Genomic DNA, 25934 nt, shown 5'->3' on the forward strand with positions numbered 1-25934 from the left:
TTAAGTATTTTTCAACTAATTTCACCGTTAAGTTTTTTTGTTTACGTGACATATTATAAATAATGTTTAATATGAGAAATTTAAATAAGAAAAAAATAAGCAAAACATATGTAAATATAAGCAAAACATAAGTAAAATATTTCTATGTATGTAATAGAAAAAAATTGACTCTCATATCATATCATCTCTTCATTTCTTATCACATTAGCATTTTGTTAGTCGGAAATAAATTTGTCATGCATATTTTTGATGCAAACATGAAAAATCTATTAACATGTTGAAATTTTTTAACAAAGCCAAAAGACATTACAATTTGTGAGAGAACCATACTTAACCAAATGAAGAATATGATAGCTATATTAAAAATGGAAAGCAAAAGCCGATATCTTTAAAAGCCAAACCACACTATGATCTAAAGTTGTAGAACCAGAATTATCAGCAACAACACCACCTTCCTCAGCTTTCTGCAACATCATCTTCTCCTTCAGTGTCGCCTTAGCTGTATCATACGTTATGTGCAACCCAAACAAGAAATAATATAAGTAGGATACCTGTCCAGATTGCAAACCTAACGAAAGATTTGACATCGATGGAGATGGAGCCCAGAAGAAAGATATTAATAGCGATCGAAGCTGTAAGGCAACCACGGGACCAAAGACCCCAAACTTTTGGAGCCCTAGCTTGCGGTACAAGAAATTTCATCCTAACTGTAGACAAACCATATCGGAACTGAAACGCAATACCCAATCCAATTTTTCTTTTCCAAGGCCCAATATACAGCAATTGCGGTTGAGGATGCAAGAATCAAAGCTAAGAACACTAAAAACTTGTTAAGATCACAGATACCTAAATATAAGCAAAACATAAGTAAAATATTTTTATGTATGTGTTTTTTATAATAAGAAATAAAATAGACTTTCATATATCATATCATCTCTTTATTTTTTTATCACATTAGCATTTTGTTAGTCGGAAATAAATTTGTCATGCATGATTTGTTGCAAACATGAAAAATCTATTAACATATTGAGAAATTTAAACAAGCCAAAGACATTATAATCTATGAGAGAAGCCTAATTAACCAAATGAAGAATCTGACAACTAATAAAACTGAAAGCCAAAGCCAATATCTTTTAAAAAACAACTAGTGATCTAAAGCTGTAGAAGCTGAATTATCAGCAACAACACCACCTTCCTCAGCTTCCTGCAAAGCCATCTTCTCCTTCAACGTCGCCTTAGCTGTATCATACGTTGCGTGCAACCCAAACAAGACATAATATACAAGCAGAACACCTGTCCAGATTGCAAACCTAATGAAAGATTTGACATCGATCGAACCAAGAAGAAATATATTAATAGCGATCGAAGCTGAAGGCAACCACGGGACCAAAGGAACACCCCAAACTTTCGGAGCCCTAGCTTGCGGTACAAGAAATTTCATTCCAGCTGTAGACAAAAACCATATCGGAGCCGAAACGCAATATCCAATCCAATCTTCTTTTTCCAAGGCCCAATATACAGCAGTCGCGGTTGAGGACGCAAGAATCAAACCTAAGAACACTAAAAACTTGTTACGGTCACGAGAAGATGTTTCTCCGGTGACGTAATATCTTCTGACGAGAAGAGCCACAGCAACGACCATGAAGATAAAAAGTGTCGAAACAGACAAAAGATCGGCTAAAATTTTCAATTTCGTAAAGAATGCTATGAGAGCTGTCGCGGCGAGCATTACCACGGTAGCGTTAATTGGTGTTCCAGTCTTTGCGTTGACTTGAGCTAGCCATGGAGGCATCATATGGGTCCGGGCAATGTGCGTCATGTACCTAGCTTGACCAATGGCTCCAACTAACAAAACCGTCGTCATACCTGCACATTCCAAAGATTAGTTTCGATGTGGCATAAACCAATATTGTTTTGCTTAAAATAATGCTTAGGAATGTGAGTTTATAAGAAATCAAATGTAAACATAAACACAAACGCAATATTTTTAATCAAGGCCAAAATTGTTGTTATACCTTTAAGGGCACCAAACGCGACAATGTACTTAGCCCAATCCCATCCAACGTCCGAAAAAGCAACCGAGAATGGCGCATCGGGATCAATCTGGCTATACGGTTGCATAAGACACAGCGTAACCGCCATGAGACAATAACAAACCGTGGTAACAACCATCGATCCAACAAGACCAATCGGGATATCTCTCCCTGGATTCTTGGTCTCCTCAGCCATCGTCGAAACAGCATCAAATCCGATATACGCAAAGAAAAGAACCGCTGCGGATTTAAACACTCCTCTAACGCCATAGGGAGTGAAGTCGCTGTAGTTTTTTAGGTCGCCTTTAGTCAAACCGGCGATGACAACAAAGAGAATCACGACCATGTGGATTATAGAAGCGATGTAATTGAATCTTGAGGAGCCTTTTGTGCCAAGGACTGCTAAAACGCAAATGATCACGCAAACTCCGACGGCGATTGGATCTAAGTGGCTATAGTCTTCGCCAAGACGGGGAACTATGACGCGGAAGTCGTCAGGTTTATGGTTCAAAAGAGTGGCGAAGTAAGAGGTCCATGATCGAGCAACGGCAGCTCCGCCGACTACGTATTCGAGGATTATGTTTCCGGCGGCGATGAATGCCATGAAGTCCCCTAGCTCCACTCTTAAGTAAGCGAAAGAACCGCCTAAACATACATTTGACGAAAATGGTTATGTAACGTCGGTCGTCGGTAGTAAATACGTTAGCGTTTTTGGTTGAATTTTAAACCCGTATATAGACAGAAAAAAAAACAACAAATTTTAAACTGTTGTAATGAATGTGGAGATAATATTATATATTCGTGTGTATGTTAAGTCTTACTAGGAGACCTCGGCCAGAAATAAAATTGCGATAAAAATTGATATAATATTACCGACCAAAAACTATTATTACTTTTAAAGCCAAAACGAAAATCTAATTACATGGCGACAAATTTGCCCCTTTTTGTGAACAATGTAAGTTAGCTTAGACTGTCTTGATTAGTTTTTTTAGAGAATGTCTAAAATGTTTTTTTTTTATAATTAATTTTAAGGTTATTTAATTATGAATATCTCTAAAATGTGTAAAAGAGTTTCTAATTAGACACTTCAAAACATTTTTGCACACACTACACTTATAATTAAATAGTGTTAAATTAATTCTAAAAAGAATGTTTAAACATTCACCAAAAATAAGCAATAAACATGGTCTTAACTATCAACTCAAATATGATAATCAATCATCCGATTGGACAATTTTGTGATTTTTTTGTCAACAAGAAGATAAATATTTTTGGCTACTATATATCAAATTTATAGTAATAAGATTATACGATAGATAGATAAGTGCAGCACGTGTGTATGTGAACGACCCTCTGAAGTCAACTAATTACTTGACCCCCGAGATTCCGTCAGGCCACGATAGTTGAAAACTCAATACAGGATAATATACTGTTTATGTTCTTATAAGAATACAAGCATGGTAGGTGTGAGCAGTCCTTATCATCTAAAAGTTTGTACCTATTTTATTACAGTAAGACAAACGAAACAAAGTAACTACTACTATATTCTTATGCGTTTAAAAGTATTCAAGAGCATAGTGTATGGTTGACTCTATGTACATAAATAGTATACTTTTATCGGTCTACGGTGAATGAAAGTGACTGTCTAACTGATACAGAAAAAGGATTTTTGAAATTGTTGTATTAAAAACGTCTCTTTCGTTACTAAACCACTACAATATAGAGTTAGAGACATCCCAGAACACATGGGACAAAATTAAACTTAATTTATGCCGAACCAAAAAAGAAAAAGATTTATCTTGCCGGGAAAATGATTGAATCAAGATTGTAGTAATATTTTTTTTATCGACGAAGTTCGTCAAAAATGGTACGTCTGCAATGCATATATTAACCAGATCATACGCAACATTTTTATATTCCCTGATTACGATTCGCAAATTTATGACCGACGATATACAAAAACATAGATCTGTTAATATGCGTTATGTTCTTATCCTAAATATTCAAAATTTTATATCTAAATCAAAAACTTGAACAAGAATATATAAAATAAGATAGTATTTTTTAATTACCAGCGACGGGAATCTCAACGGCGAACTCGGTGTAACAAAAGACGGAAAGCATGGCGGAGACACCGGAGACGGCATAAGACACCACAACGGCAGGACCGGAAAATTCACGTGCTTCAAGTCCGGTGAGAACGAATATACCGGAGCCAATGACTGCACCGATACCAAACCACATCAGATCCCACCACGTCAACGTTTTCTTCATCTCGTGACCACTACGAGCCTTTATCTCGTTGATCTCGTCGGTGTCGAGTGAACGAGTGGTAATACGATCCAAGAACCGACTCGGTGTTTCTTTAAGTGCCTTAAAGTAATTCCCCATGCTTTGGAACGATTCCTCCGGTAAGAAATCATCTTTTGTGCATGAACAGCCTCGCCTACGTAGGCTAGCGTCACCACCTTGTTCCGATGCCATTCTTTTTTTTAAACTTTTTTTTTGGTTTGGACAAACAAGAAATTATTACGATCCAGATTCTGATTGAGATTCAGAATCTGAGATCGGTTTTGTAATACAAGTCAAAATGAATGGAGACAAGAAACTTGGGAAAATACAGAGAGAGAGGTATATGAAACTGAAAAGTGAAAAGCGTATGATTTTGTTTTAATTTTTTTTTTGTGTAAGTAACAGATAAACAGAGAAATTTGGGATCTTAAAGTCTGCCTTACTTATAGTAATAGTAGGTATCCTTTGACGTTTCTGTAAACATTATCTTTGTGTAATTAGCTGATTACGAACTATACCGAGAAATTAAATATGGAATTAGAAACCTTAAATGATAGAATCAATCCATGATATTTTTGTGTGTTATGAGGTGACTAGCTAGTTGGTCAGTAGTTGCATTCTTTAAAAATACATATATACAAAAAAAAAAAGCTGTAAATCGAATTTTGTCAAAAAAATAAGAAAAGAAAACTAGTTTGGTTCGAATTTCACACACCAAAAACTTATCGCAATTGCTCCTCTTTGCCTCAAGAAAGACATTAGATTCATCTGTTTTTTTTAATGTTTATTTTGTTTTAATACTGATTTTCTCTATTTCATATTAAACGATGTCAGTCCAAGAACTGTGATACTTATTTGGGTTATCTTTTTACCTCCAATAAACCATGAAAAAAAAACAAAATAACAGAACGAAAAGATCATGCCTCTTGTGTGTGTTATGTGAATTTAAAGAGCATTAAGTTATTGGAACTGAAAATAATTGGGGGAAGTGGGAGCTAAAGAAGAACTTAGTCTTTGCAAAAGTTTTACATAAGACGATTATATATATATAATATTACTATTATAACAAGATATTATATTCGAATCAAATTTAGGAAACAATATAATTCATATGAGAATCATACCATTAGATCAACATATTATATTTGAAACCAAAGTTTAGGAAATAGAGACTTCTTAAAATATATAGAGACTAGAGAGAAAACTCAGTGGATGTTAATATTCTTCTCTTTTTTTTTTTTTAACCTTAATTAGTTTTTCATGGTGGAAAGTGGAAACTTTTGGTTGTCATCATTTTAACCCTAAATATTTTTCTCCCACGATAAAAAAAAACGAAGATTGAGAGTATTGTGACTAGTCACTAAGGCTCAATGGCTCTATTATGGTTCGATTTGAAGTTCTCTTATTTCATTTGCGTCAGCTCCTACACACGTATCAATGATTCCTTTTGTGTGTGTGTGTGTGTCAACGCACATGCATAACACATATGTGTTAGTATATATATCCGAGAAGACATTAATTAAACATTAATAATCCTTGTCATCCATACGTATCTTGATTCGCTTACATACATATGGACAGTTTACTGTTTCAGGTCAACCGTAGTAGTGACCAGTAATATAATTAGAAACAGTGGCGGACTCAGGAATTTATTTTACCCCAGATCAAAACATAAAAAAAAGTTACAATTAATATAAATATAATACATTTTACAATGGTATAAAAAAGTCTTACAAAAGTTTTATCACATTTTCATTTGTAATAATTTTAAATACATCTTTGTCTCAGAACTATTTTGAGCATCATATCTTTTACTGTTTTTTTAGTAGAATATGGTTTAGTTTAAGCCTAAAACTAAATATAATTTTATAAAATAATAATTTTAGAAAAATTGATGATTTTTGTGTTTCTTTAAAAGATGACTTTTGTGTTTCTTTAAAATTTGTAGAATGTAAAAGATGATTTTTGTGTTTCTTTAAAATGATAACTTGTATTGGAATTCTACTTTGATTGTTAAAGATGACTTTTGTGTTTCTTTATAATCATAACTTGTATTGGAATTCTAATTTCTAAGCATAATTAACAAAATTATTAATTTGATTGTAAAATAAAATCTAGTTTTGAACCTAATATATATACATATATATATATATAAAATTACTTGATTTTGAAGAATCTGTTGTACGTGAAGAAGAGAATCCGAAAAACACGTAAGAGATATTTTTCTTATTTTTTTTTGTCAACCACTGGGCCACAACAGACCGGTTCATTAGCCTAATCGCTACTTTCGTAGGGAGTAAGACTCGATCCCGGGTGTGACGGTGCCTTGTGCATTAAGGACTTACCTTTGGTCACTGCACTAAGATCTTCTTTCTTATTTAATTTAGTGCAAAGAATAAATTATTAGGTTAAAAATTGGGTTATGGACTTTTTTTTTATAACTTTTAACAAATAAACAAAACTCCTTCTTTTTGTTGTGGGTAAATGGAGTTTGTGTTTTTATAATTAAATTAAAGGAGGTCATGTTAAAGTAAATTAGGCTAGACTCATAAAACTAGATAAAAAAAATCTAAAACTTGTGAAGAAAATATGTTTTTCACACAATTTGGACAGGTTAGCTGACTTCCCATCACTACATGTAGGTCCGCCAAATTAGAAGTTATTTCACTACCAATATAATTTTCTTATTAAAGTCATAAGATTAATTTACATGAAATTTCTTTATCAAATATATATTTTCCCCTTATATATAATTATATTGTAATAATATGAATTATTATACATTAAACACAAAAATCTTACTACAATAAAGACTATTATCTTTTATTTTTAAAACAATTTTTATTGTTTGTTCCAACTTGTTCACCATAAAAAAAAAAAACTTATTCACCATAATCTATATATATAAAGTTACTTTTTCCTTTGCAGCCACGTCAGCAGTTCTCTGTTTAATAAACCCAAATTTCGGCACAGCCCAGATTGTATGGATTTGTTTCTTATCTCTTTGAAAGCCCAGTTTTTTTGTTTTTTTCAGGATCCAATATATTATTATTCGATATATAGTATGTTCTGCAAATAAAACTCTTTTTCACGAAGGTCAACGCCACCGTCCGCTTTGTGCGACCTCAACCGCCCCGCCTCTTCGGCGTTCCTCACTTCCATCTCTATCGTTTCGTTTTCTTTTGAAACTGTAATTCCAGTCTTGCATGTCAATCGTTTCGTTTTCCTTTGAAACTGTAATTCCATTATTTCAATGTTGTCTCTTTCAATTGAAGTCCCACTACTTTCCCGTGTTACTTGAATTCCTATATAATTGTTTCCACTTGATCTCTCTTCTGTATCGTAAATCTCAAATCTCTCTCTTTTACTATTTCTTTTTTCTTTCTAAGTTTTTAGTTTTAGTGTCGGGAAAAAACAAACCCTTTGTTACAGTCATGGCGGTGATAAACGGCTGTAGGGCGGCGAAGCGAGCGAGGCGTTGCAACAGAATCTCTGCCAATCTCTACAATTTCTCTACTTTCCCCTCCGATCACACCAACGGCAGCGATTCCACCACCACCTTGCGGCCGTTCCGCGACCTTGTCAGAACTTTCCTCGCTACCCACGCATGTGTCACTTTCCCTCCTCGACGTGGCAGATCATGCTCAGGCCTGGGGATTCGCCGGACGGTGCTTCAGATCTCTCTTCTAGGGTCGTCTCTCTCGACGTTGTGGAGGAGGATGTCACGAGATCCTCTAGATCTGTCTACTGTGACCACTGCCGAGTTGTTGGTGAATCCACGTCCTTCCAGATTCCTCAGATCTCTTTTCAAAATAAAGTTTTTTACCTGTTATCATGGTGTGTGCATGCATTAGACCAAGTGCATCGGTCCGTCCTTGGATCGTCTCACATAATTAATCCTTTTAATTTAAATCGAAATACATTTAATTTCAAAGAAACGTATCTACACACAGGACGTTTTTCGTCCGTCCTTCAAGTCACGTGGCGTGGTCTTATTGGTTTGTGTCATTAGGGCGAGGGTGAACCAAAAAAAATTGTTGGGTCGAGACTTTTTTTCTCTCCGTCTCTCTTCTTTACGCTCTCTCTCTCTCTCTCTCGAAGGCGATTTGATTCAGAAGGGGGATTTCTCTGAAAATTGGCTGAAGCAAAGGCAAATCTGCCGTCAATCGGTTGCAATAGGAAGAGGTTTGTGTTCTTCCCTCGTTTCCTTGGATGATTTTCTTTTTTTTGATGTATTATCCGTCAATCTACCGTCAATCCGATTTTGATGTATTCTCGATTTAGGGTTTTTATGATGTATTCTCGATTTAGGGTTAAGGGAAATTGTTTGGGGGATTCGATAGATTAGGGACCTCTCCGATAGATCTTTGTTGAGTTCCTTGAACGGTCTTGTACTGCTGAGTTCTCTGGTTTCCTTCTTTACAAGGAGTTTGGTAGAAGACTCAAGGTATATATATATGTTTAAATTGTTATGAGTTTTCTAGAGTTGTTCTTGGTTTGTTGTTTCTTGTCTATGTTATGCTGATTAGATGGAAGTTAGAGCACATATGAGACTTGATATGATGTTGTTTCATTGGTTCATTATATTGGTTTGATGTGTGATTACATTGCAGAAAACAAACCCTGTTTGACTCCCTGATTCTTGGACCTGAGTCACCTAATTAACCGCTCAATAATGTCGTTATGATACCCCGTGTGTCTAAAAGGTAGTATTAAGGAATGCTTAATAGGGAGTAGTTGTGTTTGCAGTTTTATTTATTGTTGTGTTTGCATTCCAATTTCTTGCTAAGAGAGCTTTAGGCTCAAGATTAGATGCAACAACTAAGCAATAACGAAACAGCCTTTCTTGTTCTTTTTAACTGTCCCAGTGTCATCTTTTGCGAAGCTGTAGCTATATATGGCGTTATTGTTGCAATCATTCTGCAAACAAAGTTGGAGAGTGTGCCATCTTCAAAGATGTATGACGCTGAGTCTCTAAGAGCTGGATATGCAATCTTTGCATCTGGAATCATCATTGGATGCGGGTCTGTATCTTCCCCTCTTTCTCTTTCCTTACAGTTTCGGTTTATGGATTTCATCCTCAGATATGCAAACCGAGGTCACATTTCTCTTTGCAGGTTATGTGTAGGAATCATTGGGAGCAGTTGTGCATTGTCTGATGCCCAAAACTCTACACTCTTTGTAAAGATTCTTGTGATCGAGATCTTTGGGAGTGCTCTTGGGTTGTTTGGAGTTATTGTGGGGATCATTATGTCTGCACAAGCAACATGGCCAACCAAATAGATATATCCATCCGGTCTGTATGTGTTGTGGTCTACTTGCAAATCTGGAAAGAACATGGCTTCTTGATTATCTTCATTGTTGTATGGATACTGATGTCTAGAAGAAAAAAAGTTATGTGTGAAAACTGAGATCCACTTTTGGATCCTTAATATTTTTTGTATTTGTTTAAAGCTTTGGAATAAGTCACTTTGGAGTACATCTTCATGTTTATGTTTGTATTCATTCTCTTTGGTTTCTCTGATAATCAAAGACAAGAGTTTTTGTATATGATTCGTTTATCAATCTGTTTCTCCACATGCTTATGTTTATAAGATCTCCTGCAAGTATATGTTGTTGATACAATGTGTGATTACATTGCAGATAATATTATTTTTTACAGGGGACCAACTATTGAGGGACACCAATGCTCATACCAAAATTAAGAAACTTTGAAAATAAGATTAATATATTTGAGGGACCAAATTTTTGTCCCAACCAATGCACATGCTCTTAGATTGAAAGCAAATACTCAGCTAAACTTCTTTGTTTTAAGGCTTGCTCGAGGTGTGGTAATACTCAGAATTTCTCTGAAGGCAGCAACTGCAAGTGGTGCAGCTTGGCTCTGGATATTGAAGATTGGGTTTACTCTCAGTTTGAAGACAACACTCACCTCCTTCACGGTATCATCCATTCCAACGGCTTTGCTCATCTCTTGTCTCTCAACGGGAGGGAAGGTGGCTCTGTTTTTTTGACTGGTCATTCCATTATGGACTTTTGGGACAGGATTACATAGATAAGCAAAAAACAAAACATACAAGGTTGATGTATGATCTTTATTAGACCCTGTAGTAGAGTGGATTAGGGAGCTTAAAAGTCCTTCTCCCAGGGCTGTCCTTAGCCAAATCAGCCCATTGGTCTCCAATGTTCCCAATGATAGTGTGGCCATTCCTCTCCAGATTCTTCCTCTCCTCTGACTTGAAGTTTGCTACCTCCTTGCTTGAGCATGTTGGCCTACGTTTCCCCACATATACATATATCGTTGTACACTTATATTATATATATTTAAGTACTGTATATATGATTAAAGTTACTTTAACTATTCTTACTTGAAAAAGACATGCCTCCAGTAGGGGAAGCCAGCAGCTTTGAGATTCTTTAGAGTGACTTCCTCCAAATCTTGGAATCGTTCAGTGAGTAAGACGGGGCTAATCCCAAGTTCAAGGATGTTTTGGTAAAGATGCAAGGTCTCTGGGAGGACAGGAGCTTCTCCGGCCTCCAACCACTTCCTGAACGTCTCCGGTTCATGCTTCTCTGTTCTAAGAAACCAAACGAACAAAACGTATTGCTCTACTATATGTTGACATCTAAGAATTAATAGAATATATGGACATGATGAGTACTACTACAGAAGTTTAACTAAAACATTCTATGCATGGTTGTGGTAGGACTAATTTTAGTAATATGTATATTACCCATATCCATATTTGGCGTAAAAGGGAACATTAGAGAGGAGGGTCTCGTCTAAGTCAAAGATCCAAACATTGTAGGTGTCATTCTTTAGGACAAGGCCTTTAGCGTAGAAATGAGCCTCTTTGCACACCGTTTTAGAGTCGTAACGGTACTGTTGGGAAGTTGTCAATTAGTCTTCAACATAGTCTTTGCGATTTGCGGGCACCGTCTTGAAGTTTATGATGTTAGAGGTCTCAACACCAAGGTGCCAGCTTCTGCAGTTGGGGTAGCTGATGGAGAGTCGTTGTTTCTCTAAGAACTCGGCTTCATTCTCAACGATTTTTGTTGATGTGAGGAGCTCGATGAGCCTAGGAACGGGTTCTGAAGGCCGGCTGTGGGAGACCGTAGCGACCAAGAACAAGGGAAGTGAGAGTAAGAGAATTTTCATTTTGTTTTTTTTTGTATGGTTATTTTTTTAATTTATAATGTTTATCTGTGGCATATACAAAGGTTGATATTTATAACAGCGTGAGGTTTGTTTTGCGTTATGGTTACTTATGATACGATGTGCCATATGGGAAGATAAGTTTACGTGTCTACCTTCGTGTGATGCAAATTAAATGATTGCTTATCCCATCAATATTAAGAGAATAAATGAGATTTTTTCACTTGCACCACTCGATTTTAGAGGACGTTTTTGATCGCTAATCTTTTTTTTTTTGGGCAAACTATAGATGTTTGTAGATGTTTGTAGAAGAGATGATTTGTTATTAACAGAGACTATGACACTAATCATTTTCTAGAAGAGATAATTTGTTATTAAATCATGCTTGTGCTAATAACAAAATAATGAGCAAACATAAAGAATGTCAGATATGCACAGACCATTAGTTCAAGGGAAAGATACAAGAAAAACGTTCAACATTAAGTTCACGTAGAAGTCATCTTCCGACCTTATTATTTAGTTCTACAACTATGTTCGTAAGATACAACTTCTCTTGCTGCGCCGGTGGAACAATCAAAGTGAAGATAGATTTAATTAAAAACCCGAGTCAATAATAGCAGTAGATTTTACTCCTACTCCGAACTTTACCTGAAACAAAATCGAGTTGATAAAGCCACTCGCAGTGACACCGATGTTGGAGTAATATGGTCCGTCGCCAAAAAAAATCGGGCCTTCAAAAAAATTCCAATAACTTCTGATAATTAACTAAAGAATCTAGATCGGCATCTAAGTACTGATTTCGGCAAAAATTGGCAAAAGCAAATGATTTGCATTTCAACAATTCTATGAATATTTTATTTGTTTGTAAACCATTGTTGGGTTCTTCTCAAAAAACAACTCAAACAATTCCAAAGCTCAAAGTCTACTCTACATCGGAGAAATGGCTTATCTGCTAACCGTTCACTAGACCAGATATCTGCAAAACGGACCAGAGCCATTCACAAATCAATAAACAAACCACAAAAGCCCCAAAAAAACAAACTGGATTTTAAAGCCAACAGCTTAAATAAAAAAAAACCACATAGCGAACACAAAAAAAATTAACAACTGTTACTTTGATACATTTTACAAATAAACTCAACTACCTAACCAATCCAAACTCACAAATACATAAGAAAATAATTAAACGATATCCTACAACCACATAATTTAAAAGCAAATAACAATACAACCACAAAATAACAACTAATTTTCATCAACCAGAACTACAGACATAATCAACCATAACTACTCCAATAAAACTATACTTCTAATTCTATATTTTAAAGAAAACAAAACTAATAAACAACATGGTTTACCTTTATTATGTATGAAAATAGAAGTAAATAATACTAACACATAAACCATAAGAGAGAAAAAAAAAACAAATTAAAAAATACATACAACTTAAGCAGACCCAAAATTTAATAAACACATTACAAAAAAAAAAAATACCAAAACAATACAAAAAAACCCACAATATAACTCCCGCACTACGCGGGTCAATTACTAGTGAGTAATATAAAAACCCTCGTTACCAAAAAAAGATGAATAATATAAACCGTAATTTCATTAAGTCTCTCATCATCCACCGCCATAAAAACTGAGCGTCTGTCAACAAAATAGCTTTTCATCTTTTTGATAACTCGACAGAAGCCATGTCCGGATTGTTCCCATTGTCAACCAGAAAATCCCGAGGTAAGATCTCTATCCCTTTGCCCGAAATTGTTTCATCTATAAATCATCTATCTGTCTTATATACTTTTTTGTCGACGATCTGGTTTGATTCGTTTTTTACAAACTAAACCTTGCAGGGCGTAAAATATGTGTGATATTGGACATGGAGGATTACACCATCCCTGATGGTCTCTCTCAGTGGTTCAAGAGAAGAGACTGGAAATGATTATGGTGGACCTTCTTTTCTGGTTATCGGAAAGTTCAAATGTGCTCATACTCTAAAAAAAAACCACGAAAGCATCGAGCAAAACCCCTTGTTCTCCCGTTTTCGTAAAGTTTTGGAAGACAGAGATTGCTGTGTTGTCTTAGCAAAGCCTGAGGTATTCATAAACCTAAGCATAATTGAAGAGGAAAAAAGCGGCACACTCAGAGTCTACTCCTACTGATCTGATCCCAGTGAATGAATCTTTACTTTGTTTGTTACAATGCGTAAATATTATACTATTATTGTCTTGCCTGTAGTATTATTGTTCACTCAACGCCCATCTTCACCTCCTAATAAGAAAGAGTAAATGCATTAGACAAGTTGATGATGATGATATCTAAGTGCTCATGAGTCACCTGCTGTCAGTTTACACAAATATTAAATATGTTGGAACGAAATTGATGTGAATATTATCATCTTTTTATAAATTTTACAAAGAGCAGAAACATATACAATCTCAAGTCATGCAAGTAGCATGCATCCTCCACTGTGATTGTTGTTGAACGAATGACGCATGTGATCCTTATGAGAACATCTTCTGCTTCTTATTGTCAAGACGTTGTGAGGTTCCGCTAGGGCCATCGAATAGGCTAGTCAAAAACCATGTTGAGACTTCACTAGGAAGAAGGTCCCATTCTGGATCAGATTGAGATAAGAGAATACGATGACCACTGCCATACAAACCTCCGAGACGATAATCCATGTCGTCACCGATGTTTTTTGCCAGAACAATTATATTTGTCAGTTTAGGATTTTCAAATGCCCACAACATCTCAATTCCACAAACATGGTACAAATTCTCGCATCTTTACCATCTGGAGAAAATAAAAATAAAAAAAAAGTATATATATCAACGGAGATCAAGATTACATATATGTGTAAGAGGAGATTAAAAAAAAAAGGGTTAAAGGCAGTGAAGATTAATCCACCATGGGGATCGGATTTGATGATGAAGCCAGCATCCTCATATTTACGTCGCAATTCATCATCATCCGGAACGTAAGCCTGGATTGACACCTCTTCATGACAACCCAGCTTCTTGATAGCTTCTTTGATATTCAGATAAAACGAAGCAGGATCAACACCATCTGGGATTGGGTAATCCTCTAAATCCCAAAACACACATGTCTTACGACCTGCGAGGTGTTTCACAAACAGATAGACAACGAATAAATTAGATGCGGTATCAACATAGGTAGTAGTAACAATTGCAATCAAAAGATATATAGAGAGAAAGATCTTTACCAGCGTGAAGTATCACCTGTGTATTGTAGATAGCACTCATATTGTTTCGTCGGAGAACTGCTTGCGGATGAGAGACTTTGTGGGATTTTTAGGGTTACAACTCTCTCTACTCTGCCTCGCGTCTTTCTTTCTTTTTTTGTTTTTAAGCAGACTTAACCTTATATTTTAGATACGTGGAGAAATCACGATGTAACTTGTTTGACTAAAGTAACTTTTCCTCTTTTCTTTTGTTCTTTTAAACTTGATTAACTTTTGCCTATCCGGTTCACACGTTTTAGGTAGAGAGTTTCTTCATGAATAAGCTTTCTTGGCTTGAGGATGGGTGAATTAAGAAGTTTCTCGAAGCATTGGTTTGGATGAGATACTCTTCCAACGAGGCCACTGAAAATGCTGGTCTTTGACTTGTACAAGTGCAACGGTTTGTTATGATGGTATTATCTTTTGTTTACCAACGGTTAATTATCTTATGCTCGAACCAAATGATCTTATGTCATACAACAGGTATTTTCCTTTACAGTTTCAGTTTTTAAAGCTAATTTTTTTTTCTTAAACATGCTAAATAATTGAGCACAGCGTTAGTAGTAAACTGATGTGTGTAAAAAGGTTATGGTAGAGGCTTTGCAAGTTGGTTTATTTAGTCAGGGTTTTTAGCCTTTAATAGGGTACACAGAATCCAGATTTAACAAGTCATACATAGAATTGTAGCAAACCTTCAGGGATTATGCAGAAAGCCGTAGAACTTAATCGCCACTGGCACATCCTTGACAACCGCAGTGAACGCATTCAACCACTTTCTCTTCACGCAAGTTCTTCGGTACACGACAGACACATGTTGTTCCATAGTTGTGGTCTCTTGGCTGTATACACCGCAGGCAGCATAATCGTTCGTATCCCGACTGCAATTCACAAAACAGAGAGTTCAAAAAGAGTCAGTAACAAACAGAGAAACATAACAACGAAACTATATCTGTGTTCACTGAAAGACTACAAAAGTTAAATCAATGTCCAAATACGAGAATCTACAAACAGGATATGCATCTGAAGTATAAACTGAAAGCATGGGTACAAAGATCCAAGAGAAACCATTATCAAGAAGCAACACTTTCAGAATTCAGATGATGTTTAAGAGGCAATGTTAGAGTTATTCAGGATTCAGCAAAGCGACGAAATTGGTCAATCTAAGTGACAAACAGAGAAAACATATTGTTTTGGACCCTACCAAACAAAAAAAGAATCTCAAGTCTAGAACCTATTGTTTAGTTAAGATCATTCCACGAAAATGCATATACTAGGACACTGATTTCAGTGAAATAGCTTCGAGATCCATTGTGCACCAGGACAGAATTAGGTCCCCTAAACTAATTTAACGATAAATTTACACATCCTCAATTACATGTACTATGCAAAGCAACTACAGAGACTCCAACCGCTTATCAATTTGGCATCAGACAACTAACTAACACAGGCAAAAGTTCAACCAAGAATGACATAAGAAACGCACCTTTTTCCACTTTGCAATCAGGCTACGATCAGCATAGCCTTGATCCAAGCAAAACTCATACAGCTCTTTAGAAATTTCTTCCCTTCGGTAGTAAAGGTCATATACATAGCGACTCCTCTGATGAGAAACTTTGAAAATTGGCCATAAAGTTTCACACTTTCTCTTGCCATCATGTGTATCCATCTCAGCTGCACAAGGAACCAAAAAAATAGTTAGAACACTAACATAAGAAGAAAACAAAAAACACATAGTGAAGCATCTGAGATTGGAAATTGAACACTACTAACCTTCTCTCATCTTAGCATCAAGCTCTCGAAGAGTAGGCTCGATCAACTCCCATCCTTCTGGGTACTTGATTCGGTTAGTCTTGATCTTTGGCATATTCTACACAAGGCAAAATTCACAATGTTAAACAAAGGAACACGATTAAGCTAAGCGGGTAACAAAAACGAATTGCATATTATCGTTCTACAAGCGAGATTCTAAGAATTTCAAGGTTCGTAAGAAAGTCCCAAATTAAGTATATGAAACTTAGGGTTCCTCAAAATTAGGGTTTCTACATCAAGGCTATTATCATCAACTCGACCCAGAACAGTCTAGGTGAGGATTGAGTGATATAACGGGGGTAATTAGGGTTTATCAATCTATGTGATATGAGCTCGACGCAAAACTCAGAAAAGGGAGGACGTGTAGGGTTCAGAAGCGAATCGATATGATTACAGAGGGGGTGCGAAGCAAGATTGGTCTAAGAGGGAAATTGAAGAAAGCGTACCTTTGGAGTTAGACGACGGGACGAGCAAGTTGGAGAAAGAGAGAGATCGCGGCGCGGGGACGAGGAAGAAGAAGAAGAACCAACGCAACGTCGTAGAAGCTCTTTACTCTTTAGGGTTGGGTACTTGGGTTCAGTATATTAATAAACGAGTGTTTTTAATTTTTTTTCTTATCACCTATGCCGGTCTGAGGAATAAAATATATGTTTTTGTGTATTTTCTATTTCATTATATCAACTAACAAGTTAAAAGGTTTTAAAAATTTATAGATATGCTCTTTTAGATTTTTTTTTTTTTTTGACGATAGATATGCTCTTTTAGATTTAGATTTTTATATGCTCTTTTTTTTTCATTAACATGCATTCTGGATCCTGAAACAGAATCATATTTTGGAAATAAAAATTCCAAATTTACAAGATAAGAAAAGTGGAACAAATTCGAAGTTATGTTTGTAGCAGGACCATTCTTTTTATTTCCATTTTACTTCTTTCTTTGTTTTTGGTTATACGACACAACCAGATTATATATAGTGGGTCAAATTCCTCACTATATATAGTTGAACTGGTCTTTGTATTTTTATTTTGCTTCCTCCTTTGTTTACATAACCACATTCACCAGGGTTGTATTCAAATGCGTTCACATTCATATCAGTATTATCATGTGAATGAGACCACATGCATACAAAGTTTAGAAGAAAGGAAAAAAAAACAAACACAAAGGATTCATTGGAACTTTATAACATCAAATATCTTCAGCCTTCGACATTGTCTGTGACTAAGCAATTATTTGGCAAAACGCAATAAACAGCTTCAAGATAAAGACCAGTGTAAACTTTAGTCTGCTACTGCATATGGCAGCCACTGATACATCGAGGAACCAAAAAGCATAAAATAGGAACAGGAAAAAAGAAGAAGAAGAAGCTGCTTATTCCTTTTTGCCAATTCCATTTGACATGTTGTAGATCCCTGTTCCCTGTAGCAGCCAAAACACAGAGTAGAGTTTCATAGTTAGATGATGAACATGATTTTAAAAACTGAGGCAATTATCAATAACATATAGTAGAAAACCATGGAACTAGAGCATTTGGGATTTCGCAAAAACAATCTAGTGGAAGTATCAACTTCTAAACAAGGATAGATTCAAAGATATATATAGTTGTGAAAACCAGAAGGAGATGTACATATGAACGAAACTTACAATCATGTAGAGAGAGCTAGCAGCCAAGGCAAGGGGAATAGCAACGGAGGTGATCTTGTCCATTGGTCCTTTCAAGTAAGTGTGCCTTTGGATGCTCTGGAACAATCTCTGCTTCTCAAGAAGCTTCTCTCGTGGCCTAAATGGACTTTCAGTCAACATGATCTGCAGTATCCATAGATAGCCACACACAAAAAACCATCAACGCCATGACCAATACATGAGATCATTAATATCGCATATACATAGAAGAAGGACCAAACAGATTAAACAAAAGCATTTGACCATTTGATAATAACTAGTATTCAAATCAAGATACGAAATTGTGCTTGTCGACATCATTATGTTCAAAAAAATGTTTCACGCCCTATATAAAAAAGGGGGCCATGGCTGGATCTGAGTGTGTGTAAAACAGTCGAATTGGAGAGTTTACAACATCGCGGAGATATAAAAAAAACAACGAAATTAGAACACTTCTAAAGGTTAAATCGAATTAGAGACTACACATCGCAGAGAGCAAATCAACGAAATTTGAGACGGACACAAACCTTTAAGAAACGAAGAAATGTTAACGATTAGAAATGAAACACACCGATGGGCTATACAAAATCTTAATCGATCTAACAGGAAAACAAATCTCAGAAGCTTACCTTACCTGAGAGAAAATAAGAATCAAGGAGATGAGGTGATTTTGACGGAGATAGAGATAATCGCAGGCGCAGATCGATGACGAATGAAGCAGCAACAAGAAATGGTGTTGTTGAAGTCTTCTTCTTAGGGTTGGGTTTAAACGTGTCATCAATTGGGCCGGGCCCAACTTAACATTTAATTTCGGTTATATATCAAACCGGATCGTACCGTCCTTTTAATTTCCTATTTTGTGTTCTGAACCGGCCGTTCTTCTTAAGGCGTATCTTTCTTCTCCGCCTCCTCTCTCTCTCTCTCTTTGCATCGTCGTGTCTCTCTCTCTTGCTTTTTTCGTTTGAATCCCAGAAGAGAGAATATACAGAAGCTTCTTATAAAAAGAAGCGGGAAATTTCTCAAGCAAAGCGTAAACCCTAGCTTCTGGGCGGAGAAGAAGAAGATGAGCGTATGGAATTACGTCGTTACGGCTCAAAAGCCGACCTGTATCACTCACTCTTGCGTCGGGAACTTCACCAGTCCTCAAGAACTCAATCTTATTGTTGCGTATGGAACTGTTCTCTCTCTTCTCCCTTTTTGTGTTCTTCAGATGTTAATTTGGGGGTTTAGGGTTTTTATAGGAAGCTTGTTTTCTTTAACGTTTCGAGTTCTGTGATTTTTACTCTCATTGCCTCTAATCTGAGAGCTGAATATTGGATTTTGTATAATCTCTTCGGGTTTCTTTGATGTCGTGGAAGGTTCGTTTATGTGGGAGATGTACTCAAATTGATTCATCAGCTGATCTACTCACTGATGGCTCTGGACTTGATTTCATTGTTTAAGAATGGGAATTTACTTAATTCTGGGGAATTGAAATTGTGTATATGGTTTCGGAAGCTATCTAATTTTCTCTTTACAATCTATTATCTTCTTCTGGAGATGGTTCTTTTGCTGTTAGTTGATCAGTCACTGTGTTAAACTTTTCTTTCAGGAAATCCACTCGGATTGAGATCCATCTGCTTAGTCCACAGGGGCTTCAGGTACTCCTTTATTTATTCTTCTAGTGATTCTTTTTTTTTTTTTTTTGCTTTTTTCGTCTCAGTGTTGTTAAAGATAAGTCATAAGTTCATTTCACTTCTGAAATATTAATTTCCTTGGATTTGGAGTGGATATGTGAAAAGCTATTGTTACTTATAGTATTCTTATTCCGGGATATGCTGAGTGATTTAGTCTTTTGCAGACTATATTGGATGTTCCTCTATATGGTAGGATCGCAACTATGGAATTGTTCCGTCCCCATGTGAGTATAATTTTCTTATTGCATACTTTCCCCAGTGTGAGGTAATAAGTGATTGTCATTGTTAATTGATAGTACTTTATCTTTTGCAGGGTGAAGCACAAGATTTTTTGTTCATTGCAACTGAGAGATATAAATTCTGTGTACTTCAATGGGATTATGAGTCATCTGAGCTTATTACAAGGTATAGTTTGCCAAAAGATATAAACTTTATATTCTATCAGATGACGTTTAACCATTCGGATGTGTTATATGTCTTTTGATATGCTCTTGTAATGTTATTATTTGAATTTAGTGTTAGAAAGGGATCACAGTTTAGTAACGATGTGTATAGTAGTGCACGGGACCAAGTTGTGTCATTTAGATAGAAGTTCATCACGTCAGTTTAGTAACTATGCGCATAGTATAGCATGTGATCAGGTTGTGTCTTAATAGTTCATCACGTGTCTTATCTGTTCCGAATGTTTTCTAGGATCCCAGTTACTTTGCGGTCATTTATCTATCTGTACTTTGTAGTATATCCAAGTCCTGCAAAAAACTTCTCTGGCGCTAACATAGTTGTTGCTTACTGTTAGTTAAGTTAGTCAATATACCAACTGATTGTTATTCCCTTTACCGCTGAATTTAAATATCGTTTGAACATTTTATAGGGCAATGGGGGATGTTTCTGACCGGATAGGCCGACCGACCGACAATGGTCAGGTATTGAGTCCACTAGTACTGCACTGTATCTTTCATAGTGGCTAGATTTTGATTTTCGTTCTTCAGTTGTATATGTGCTATAATTTAATGGTTATGTTATGTGGTATGTTTGAAGCTGAGTTCTCACTTGACACTGGTTTTGCAGATTGGTATAATTGATCCTGATTGCAGAGTAATTGGTCTCCATCTGTATGACGGCTTGTTCAAGGTATGGTTTTGTCTTTTAGAATAAATTGGAACTTATGCTAATTTACTGCCCATATCATATTACTGAACTTCCATTGATCATTGTCTAATTCTATATCTTGGGTTCCTCACTTCCTCGGTTAGGTTATTCCGTTTGACAATAAAGGACAGCTCAAGGAAGCTTTTAACATAAGGTACTGTTTTTCAGTTAACATGCTGCAATTTGGAGACTATCAAGCTTATTTTTTGCTCTGTTTTTTGTTGGTTAGTCGTATACATTGTGTGTGCTCTAGTGCATCAGCTTCTGTTATAAACTCTCAGTTGACTCGGTCGATATCTTGGTTTCTTGCAGATGTGGTTATTTTAAGGAACACAAAAATGAATGTAATATTGACCATGTTGCTTAATTTCAGGCTGGAGGAGTTGCAGGTCCTAGATATCAAGTTTTTGTATGGATGCGTGAAGCCAACAATTGCAGTACTTTATCAGGTTAGCATACACATTTAAATTGCTATGGGAATTATATCTGGTAATTATATATATTTGTTTCTTCCATGTATGAACCTAGTTCTGTAAGCAATATTGTTCAAAGGAGTCCTATTTTTTCTTAGTATCTACTCTGTTGGTAAGCTGGTGGAAATTGAGCAAATTAGCTCTGATGTATAATACAGCCTGTATTCTTTTAAACGAATTGTATCTTTTCACTTAATTTGGTTAACTTTGCTAATGCAATGTGATGCACTCAATGATATTTGTTGGGTGACTCTAATTAATACTTGGGATTTCAGGACAACAAAGATGCTCGTCATCTCAAAACATATGAAATTTCTCTTAAAGATAAGGAATTTTTTGAAGGGCCATGGTCACAGAACAATCTCGACAATGGTGCTGACTTATTAATCCCTGTACCTTCTCCTCTGTGTGGCGTCCTTATCATTGGAGAAGAAACCATTGTCTATTGTAGTGCCAATGCATTCAAAGCAATACCAATACGACCTGTAAGTTTTTTTTTGGCATTGTCATATGGTCCTATAATTGCATAACCTTTCAGTAAGTACCCCTTTGATTTTTAAGTTTGGCACGTGACTTCAATTTGTATCTACAGTCCATCACAAAAGCATATGGAAGAGTTGATCTTGATGGTTCTAGGTATCTTCTTGGTGACCATGCTGGACTGATTCACCTGCTTGTTATAACCCACGAGAAAGAAAAGTGAGTTGATATTACAAAGCTCCGTTGAAATAAATGATAATGTGGATAGTCTGACTTTTATTTATCTCAAGGGTCACTGGCCTCAAAATTGAGCTTTTGGGTGAAACATCTATAGCATCTTCCATCTCGTATCTTGACAATGCTGTTGTCTTTGTCGGTTCAAGTTATGGAGATTCACAGGTACGTTAGAATTGAATATTAATGAGGTCTTTGAAACATAATTTTTTGAAGAATGTAAACTTATATAGTTCTTTGGTTACCACTATCCTAGTTATTTGTGTTTCAATTGTTATTTTCTTTTATTTCTTATTGCAGCTTATTAAGCTAAACTTGCAACCGGATGCAAAAGGTTCATATGTTGAAATTTTAGAAAAGTATGTCAACTTGGGGCCTATTGTCGACTTTTGTGTAGTTGATCTTGAGAGACAAGGGCAAGGTCAGGTTGTAACATGCTCTGGAGCATATAAGGATGGTTCTCTTCGCATAGTCCGCAATGGGATAGGAATAAATGAACAGGTTTGATGTATATTAGGAATTTCATTTTTCCTGTCATGTAAGCATCTCATCTAATGTTATAATAAAATTTTCTGTATAACAGGCGTCCGTGGAACTTCAAGGCATCAAAGGAATGTGGTCGTTGAAATCGTCAATTGATGAAGCATTTGATACATTTCTTGTAGTTAGTTTTATCAGCGAAACTCGAATATTAGCCATGAATATAGAGGATGAACTGGAAGAAACAGAGATTGAGGGTTTCTTGTCTGAAGTGCAGACTTTATTTTGCCATGATGCTGTCTACAACCAACTTGTACAGGTATGTTTGCCAGAGCTCATACGTTGGTTTCTATGCATTTTCTTGTAATATGATGTCACAAGGCCTGGAAAATTTCGTCGAAATCCATTTTATAGGTGACAAGTCTATTCCATATTAAGAACTCAGTCTGTTTTCTCTGGGTTTCCCTGTACTATAGTGTTTTATTGGTTTTAGGGTTAATCAGTTTTTTAATAGGTATTTGAATCTTTCAAAGCAAATCAAATGTAGGAGTGCTTTTGTATCTCATCGTTGTTGCGTTTCTTCGGACATAGTTTCTTGTCTGCTATATTGTTCTATCCTATCCTTTTCCCTAGCACTAACTGTTCTATATTTTTCTTAATCAGGTTACCTCAAATTCTGTCAGATTAGTCAGTTCTACAACTAGAGAATTGCGAAATAAATGGGATGCCCCAGCTGGATTCGCTGTTAATGTTGCAACTGCAAATGCGAGCCAGGTTTGGCTTTCTTTCTTAAGGGTTTCCATAGTATATTTTTTCAATGATTCACATTTATCTGATTTGAAATGATATACTTGTTAGGTTCTTTTGGCCACTGGAGGTGGGCATTTGGTCTACCTAGAAATTGGAGACGGGACATTGACGGAAGTCAAACATGTCCTGTTGGAGTACGAGGTTTCTTGTCTTGACATAAACCCGATTGGCGATAATCCTAATCACAGTCAGCTAGCTGCAGTCGGGATGTGGACAGATATAAGTGTGAGGATTTTTGTGCTGCCAGACTTGACTCTTGTTACTCAGGAGCAACTAGGAGGAGAGATAATTCCCCGATCTGTTCTTCTTTGTTCATTTGAAGGGGTATAATTTTCTTCAGATTTTTGTGGAAGGGCCATCGTTCTTGTTAATGCAGCCTTTCGTTGCCATATAAATAACAGTGGTATTTCATTTGTTACAGATGTCTTACTTGCTCTGTGCTCTTGGAGATGGTCATCTCTTAAATTTTCAGTTGGATACGAGTAGCGGGAAATTAAGGGATCGAAAAAAAGTATCACTGGGGACTCAGCCTATAACTTTGCGTACTTTTTCATCTAAAAGTGCAACACATGTGTTTGCTGCATCAGATAGACCAGCGGTTATATATAGCAACAACAAGAAGCTGTTATACAGCAACGTGAATCTGAAAGAAGTTAGTCATATGTGTCCCTTCAACTCTGCTGCTTTTCCAGACAGGTAAACTTATTTCGATCCTCTGTTATTGTCCTTTGGGATCGAAGTACATAGTGGTGAAATCTGGTTCTGCTTCTCTTCCATGTGCAGTCTAGCAATTGCCAGGGAAGGCGAACTTACAATTGGCACCATCGATGCCATTCAGAAGCTTCACATACGCACTATTCCCATTGGAGAGCATGCTCGTCGCATCTGCCATCAGGAACAAACACGAACATTTGCTATCTGCTGTTTGAGAAACCAACCAAGTGCGGAAGAATCTGAAATGCATTTTGTCCGTCTGCTGGATGCCCAGAGTTTTGAGTTCTTGTCAACTTACCCATTGGATGCCTTTGAATACGGTTGCTCCATATTGAGCTGCTCGTTTACAGACGACAAAAATGTCTATTATTGTGTTGGTACGGCATATGTTTTGCCTGAGGAAAATGAACCAACTAAGGTACCATTTCAGTGAAACACGCTACTTTTTATTTTGTATGTGTTAAAACTTTTGTTTTCTTATTTTCATGTTGTTTTGTGAATGTAGGGAAGGATACTTGTCTTTATAGTTGAAGAAGGAAGATTGCAGCTTATCACAGAGAAGGAAACCAAGGGAGCTGTTTATTCTCTCAATGCCTTCAATGGAAAACTTCTTGCTGCTATTAATCAAAAAATTCAGTTGTATAAGTGGATGCTGCGGGATGATGGCACTCGCGAGCTGCAGTCTGAATGTGGACATCACGGTCACATACTAGCTCTCTACGTGCAGACCCGTGGAGACTTCATCGTTGTTGGTGACCTCATGAAATCAATCTCTTTATTAATTTACAAGGTAAAACGTTTTGACACAAAAATTGGTTTCCATCTTCTTGTGAACACATGTCAAATGTTAGATTGTTAATTTCATAAGAACTGACCGGGACTCTTGAATATTTGTGTTTGTTTTAAAGCACGAGGAAGGTGCAATCGAGGAAAGAGCTCGTGATTATAATGCAAACTGGATGTCGGCAGTTGAGATACTCGATGATGATATCTACCTTGGTGCTGATAATTGCTTCAACCTATTCACAGTAAAGAAGAACAATGAAGGTGCTACGGATGAAGAAAGGGCTCGTATGGAGGTGGTAGGTGAGTATCACATTGGGGAATTTGTGAACCGATTCCGCCATGGGTCGCTTGTTATGAGGCTGCCTGATTCAGAGATTGGTCAGATACAGACTGTCATATTTGGCACAGTGAGTGGAATGATCGGAGTGCTAGCTTCTCTGCCTCAAGAACAGTATGCGTGTCTAGAGAAACTGCAGACAAGTCTGAGGAAAGTGATTAAAGGAGTTGGTGGTCTAAGCCACGAGCAATGGAGATCATTCAACAACGAGAAAAGAACTGCGGAAGCGAAAAATTACTTGGATGGAGATCTCATTGAATCCTTCTTGGATCTGAGCAGGGGTAAGATGGAGGAGATCTCTAAAAGTATGGATGTTCAAGTGGAAGAGTTGTGCAAGAGAGTTGAGGAGCTTACTAGGCTTCACTGAGCAAACCCCATATCTTTTCTCCCTCTCTTTGGTTTATTTCTCTACAATCTTTTTTTGTTTGTTTGAAAGAGTTGTTGTCTCTGTTGTTTCATTTTCGTTTTGGTGCTTCAAACGATGATTAGACATAAATTGCATTTTTTCTTTTCACTTTTTAATAAAAAGAATTGTATAATCATTGCAGTTTTGTGGATTATTATTATCATCATCATTAATAAGAGTTCCATTGTGATGGAAA

General features: G+C 36.4%; 6 protein-coding genes and 1 pseudogene across 9 annotated transcripts; 2 read left to right on the forward strand and 5 right to left on the reverse strand.

Moving 5' to 3' along the window:
- Positions 1-994: 994 nt before the first annotated feature.
- On the reverse strand, positions 995-5157 carry LOC104731434 (cationic amino acid transporter 1-like). Its single transcript, XM_010450812.3, has 3 exons — positions 4106-5157; positions 2016-2678; positions 995-1866 (listed from the first exon to the last, which is right to left on the reverse strand). The coding sequence occupies exons 1-3, from the start codon at positions 4515-4517 to the stop codon at positions 1145-1147; spliced, it is 1797 nt and encodes a 598-aa protein (XP_010449114.2). The 5' UTR covers positions 4518-5157; the 3' UTR covers positions 995-1144.
- Positions 5158-8364: 3207 nt separating this feature from the next.
- On the forward strand, positions 8365-9902 carry LOC104733439 (V-type proton ATPase subunit c''2-like). Of its 2 annotated transcripts, XM_010453018.3 has the most exons (4): positions 8373-8510; positions 8939-9031; positions 9194-9349; positions 9443-9902. In XM_010453018.3, the coding sequence occupies exons 2-4, from the start codon at positions 9009-9011 to the stop codon at positions 9606-9608; spliced, it is 345 nt and encodes a 114-aa protein (XP_010451320.2). In that variant the 5' UTR covers positions 8373-8510; positions 8939-9008; the 3' UTR covers positions 9609-9902. The 2 variants fall into 2 exon arrangements, with proteins under 2 accessions (XP_087333777.1, XP_010451320.2); XM_087477651.1 differs by lacking the exon at positions 8939-9031 and having other exon boundaries at positions 8365-8510.
- A 21-nt stretch (positions 9903-9923) lies between these two features.
- On the reverse strand, positions 9924-11504 carry LOC104731436 (vegetative storage protein 1-like; annotated as a pseudogene). Its single transcript, XR_015573918.1, has 2 exons — positions 11060-11504; positions 9924-10903 (listed from the first exon to the last, which is right to left on the reverse strand). The product of XR_015573918.1 is annotated as a vegetative storage protein 1-like (transcript).
- A 2352-nt stretch (positions 11505-13856) lies between these two features.
- LOC109127880 (uncharacterized) lies at positions 13857-15183 on the reverse strand. The gene is made up of 3 exons (XM_019233416.2): positions 14708-15183; positions 14392-14598; positions 13857-14277 (listed from the first exon to the last, which is right to left on the reverse strand). Exons 1-3 carry the CDS (start codon positions 14745-14747, stop codon positions 14204-14206), a joined length of 321 nt encoding a protein of 106 aa, XP_019088961.1. The 5' UTR covers positions 14748-15183; the 3' UTR covers positions 13857-14203.
- A 136-nt stretch (positions 15184-15319) lies between these two features.
- Positions 15320-17278, reverse strand: LOC104731437 (protein BUD31 homolog 1). The gene is made up of 4 exons (XM_010450813.3): positions 16981-17278; positions 16496-16592; positions 16209-16396; positions 15320-15603 (listed from the first exon to the last, which is right to left on the reverse strand). The coding sequence occupies exons 2-4, from the start codon at positions 16587-16589 to the stop codon at positions 15448-15450; spliced, it is 438 nt and encodes a 145-aa protein (XP_010449115.1). The 5' UTR covers positions 16590-16592; positions 16981-17278; the 3' UTR covers positions 15320-15447.
- Positions 17279-17598: 320 nt separating this feature from the next.
- LOC109128184 (uncharacterized) lies at positions 17599-18963 on the reverse strand. Of its 2 annotated transcripts, none has more exons than XM_019234071.2 (3): positions 18828-18963; positions 18176-18337; positions 17599-17950 (listed from the first exon to the last, which is right to left on the reverse strand). In XM_019234071.2, the coding sequence occupies exons 2-3, from the start codon at positions 18332-18334 to the stop codon at positions 17903-17905; spliced, it is 207 nt and encodes a 68-aa protein (XP_019089616.1). In that variant the 5' UTR covers positions 18335-18337; positions 18828-18963; the 3' UTR covers positions 17599-17902. The 2 variants fall into 2 exon arrangements, with proteins under 2 accessions (XP_019089616.1, XP_019089617.1); XM_019234072.2 differs by having other exon boundaries at positions 18823-18958.
- Positions 18964-19028: 65 nt separating this feature from the next.
- LOC104731438 (DNA damage-binding protein 1b) lies at positions 19029-25934 on the forward strand. The gene is made up of 19 exons (XM_087478846.1): positions 19029-19360; positions 19785-19833; positions 20034-20093; positions 20183-20274; positions 20741-20792; positions 20938-21000; positions 21123-21172; positions 21392-21467; positions 21767-21976; positions 22084-22190; positions 22262-22370; positions 22506-22706; positions 22789-23004; positions 23349-23459; positions 23544-23819; positions 23917-24191; positions 24279-24627; positions 24715-24999; positions 25118-25934. Exons 1-19 carry the CDS (start codon positions 19257-19259, stop codon positions 25697-25699), a joined length of 3267 nt encoding a protein of 1088 aa, XP_087334972.1. The 5' UTR covers positions 19029-19256; the 3' UTR covers positions 25700-25934.

Source organism: Camelina sativa, chromosome 12 (genome assembly GCF_030686135.1).
Source record: "Camelina sativa cultivar CO46 ecotype springtype chromosome 12, ASM3068613v1".
Classification (NCBI taxonomy): Eukaryota; Viridiplantae; Streptophyta; class Magnoliopsida; order Brassicales; family Brassicaceae; genus Camelina; species Camelina sativa.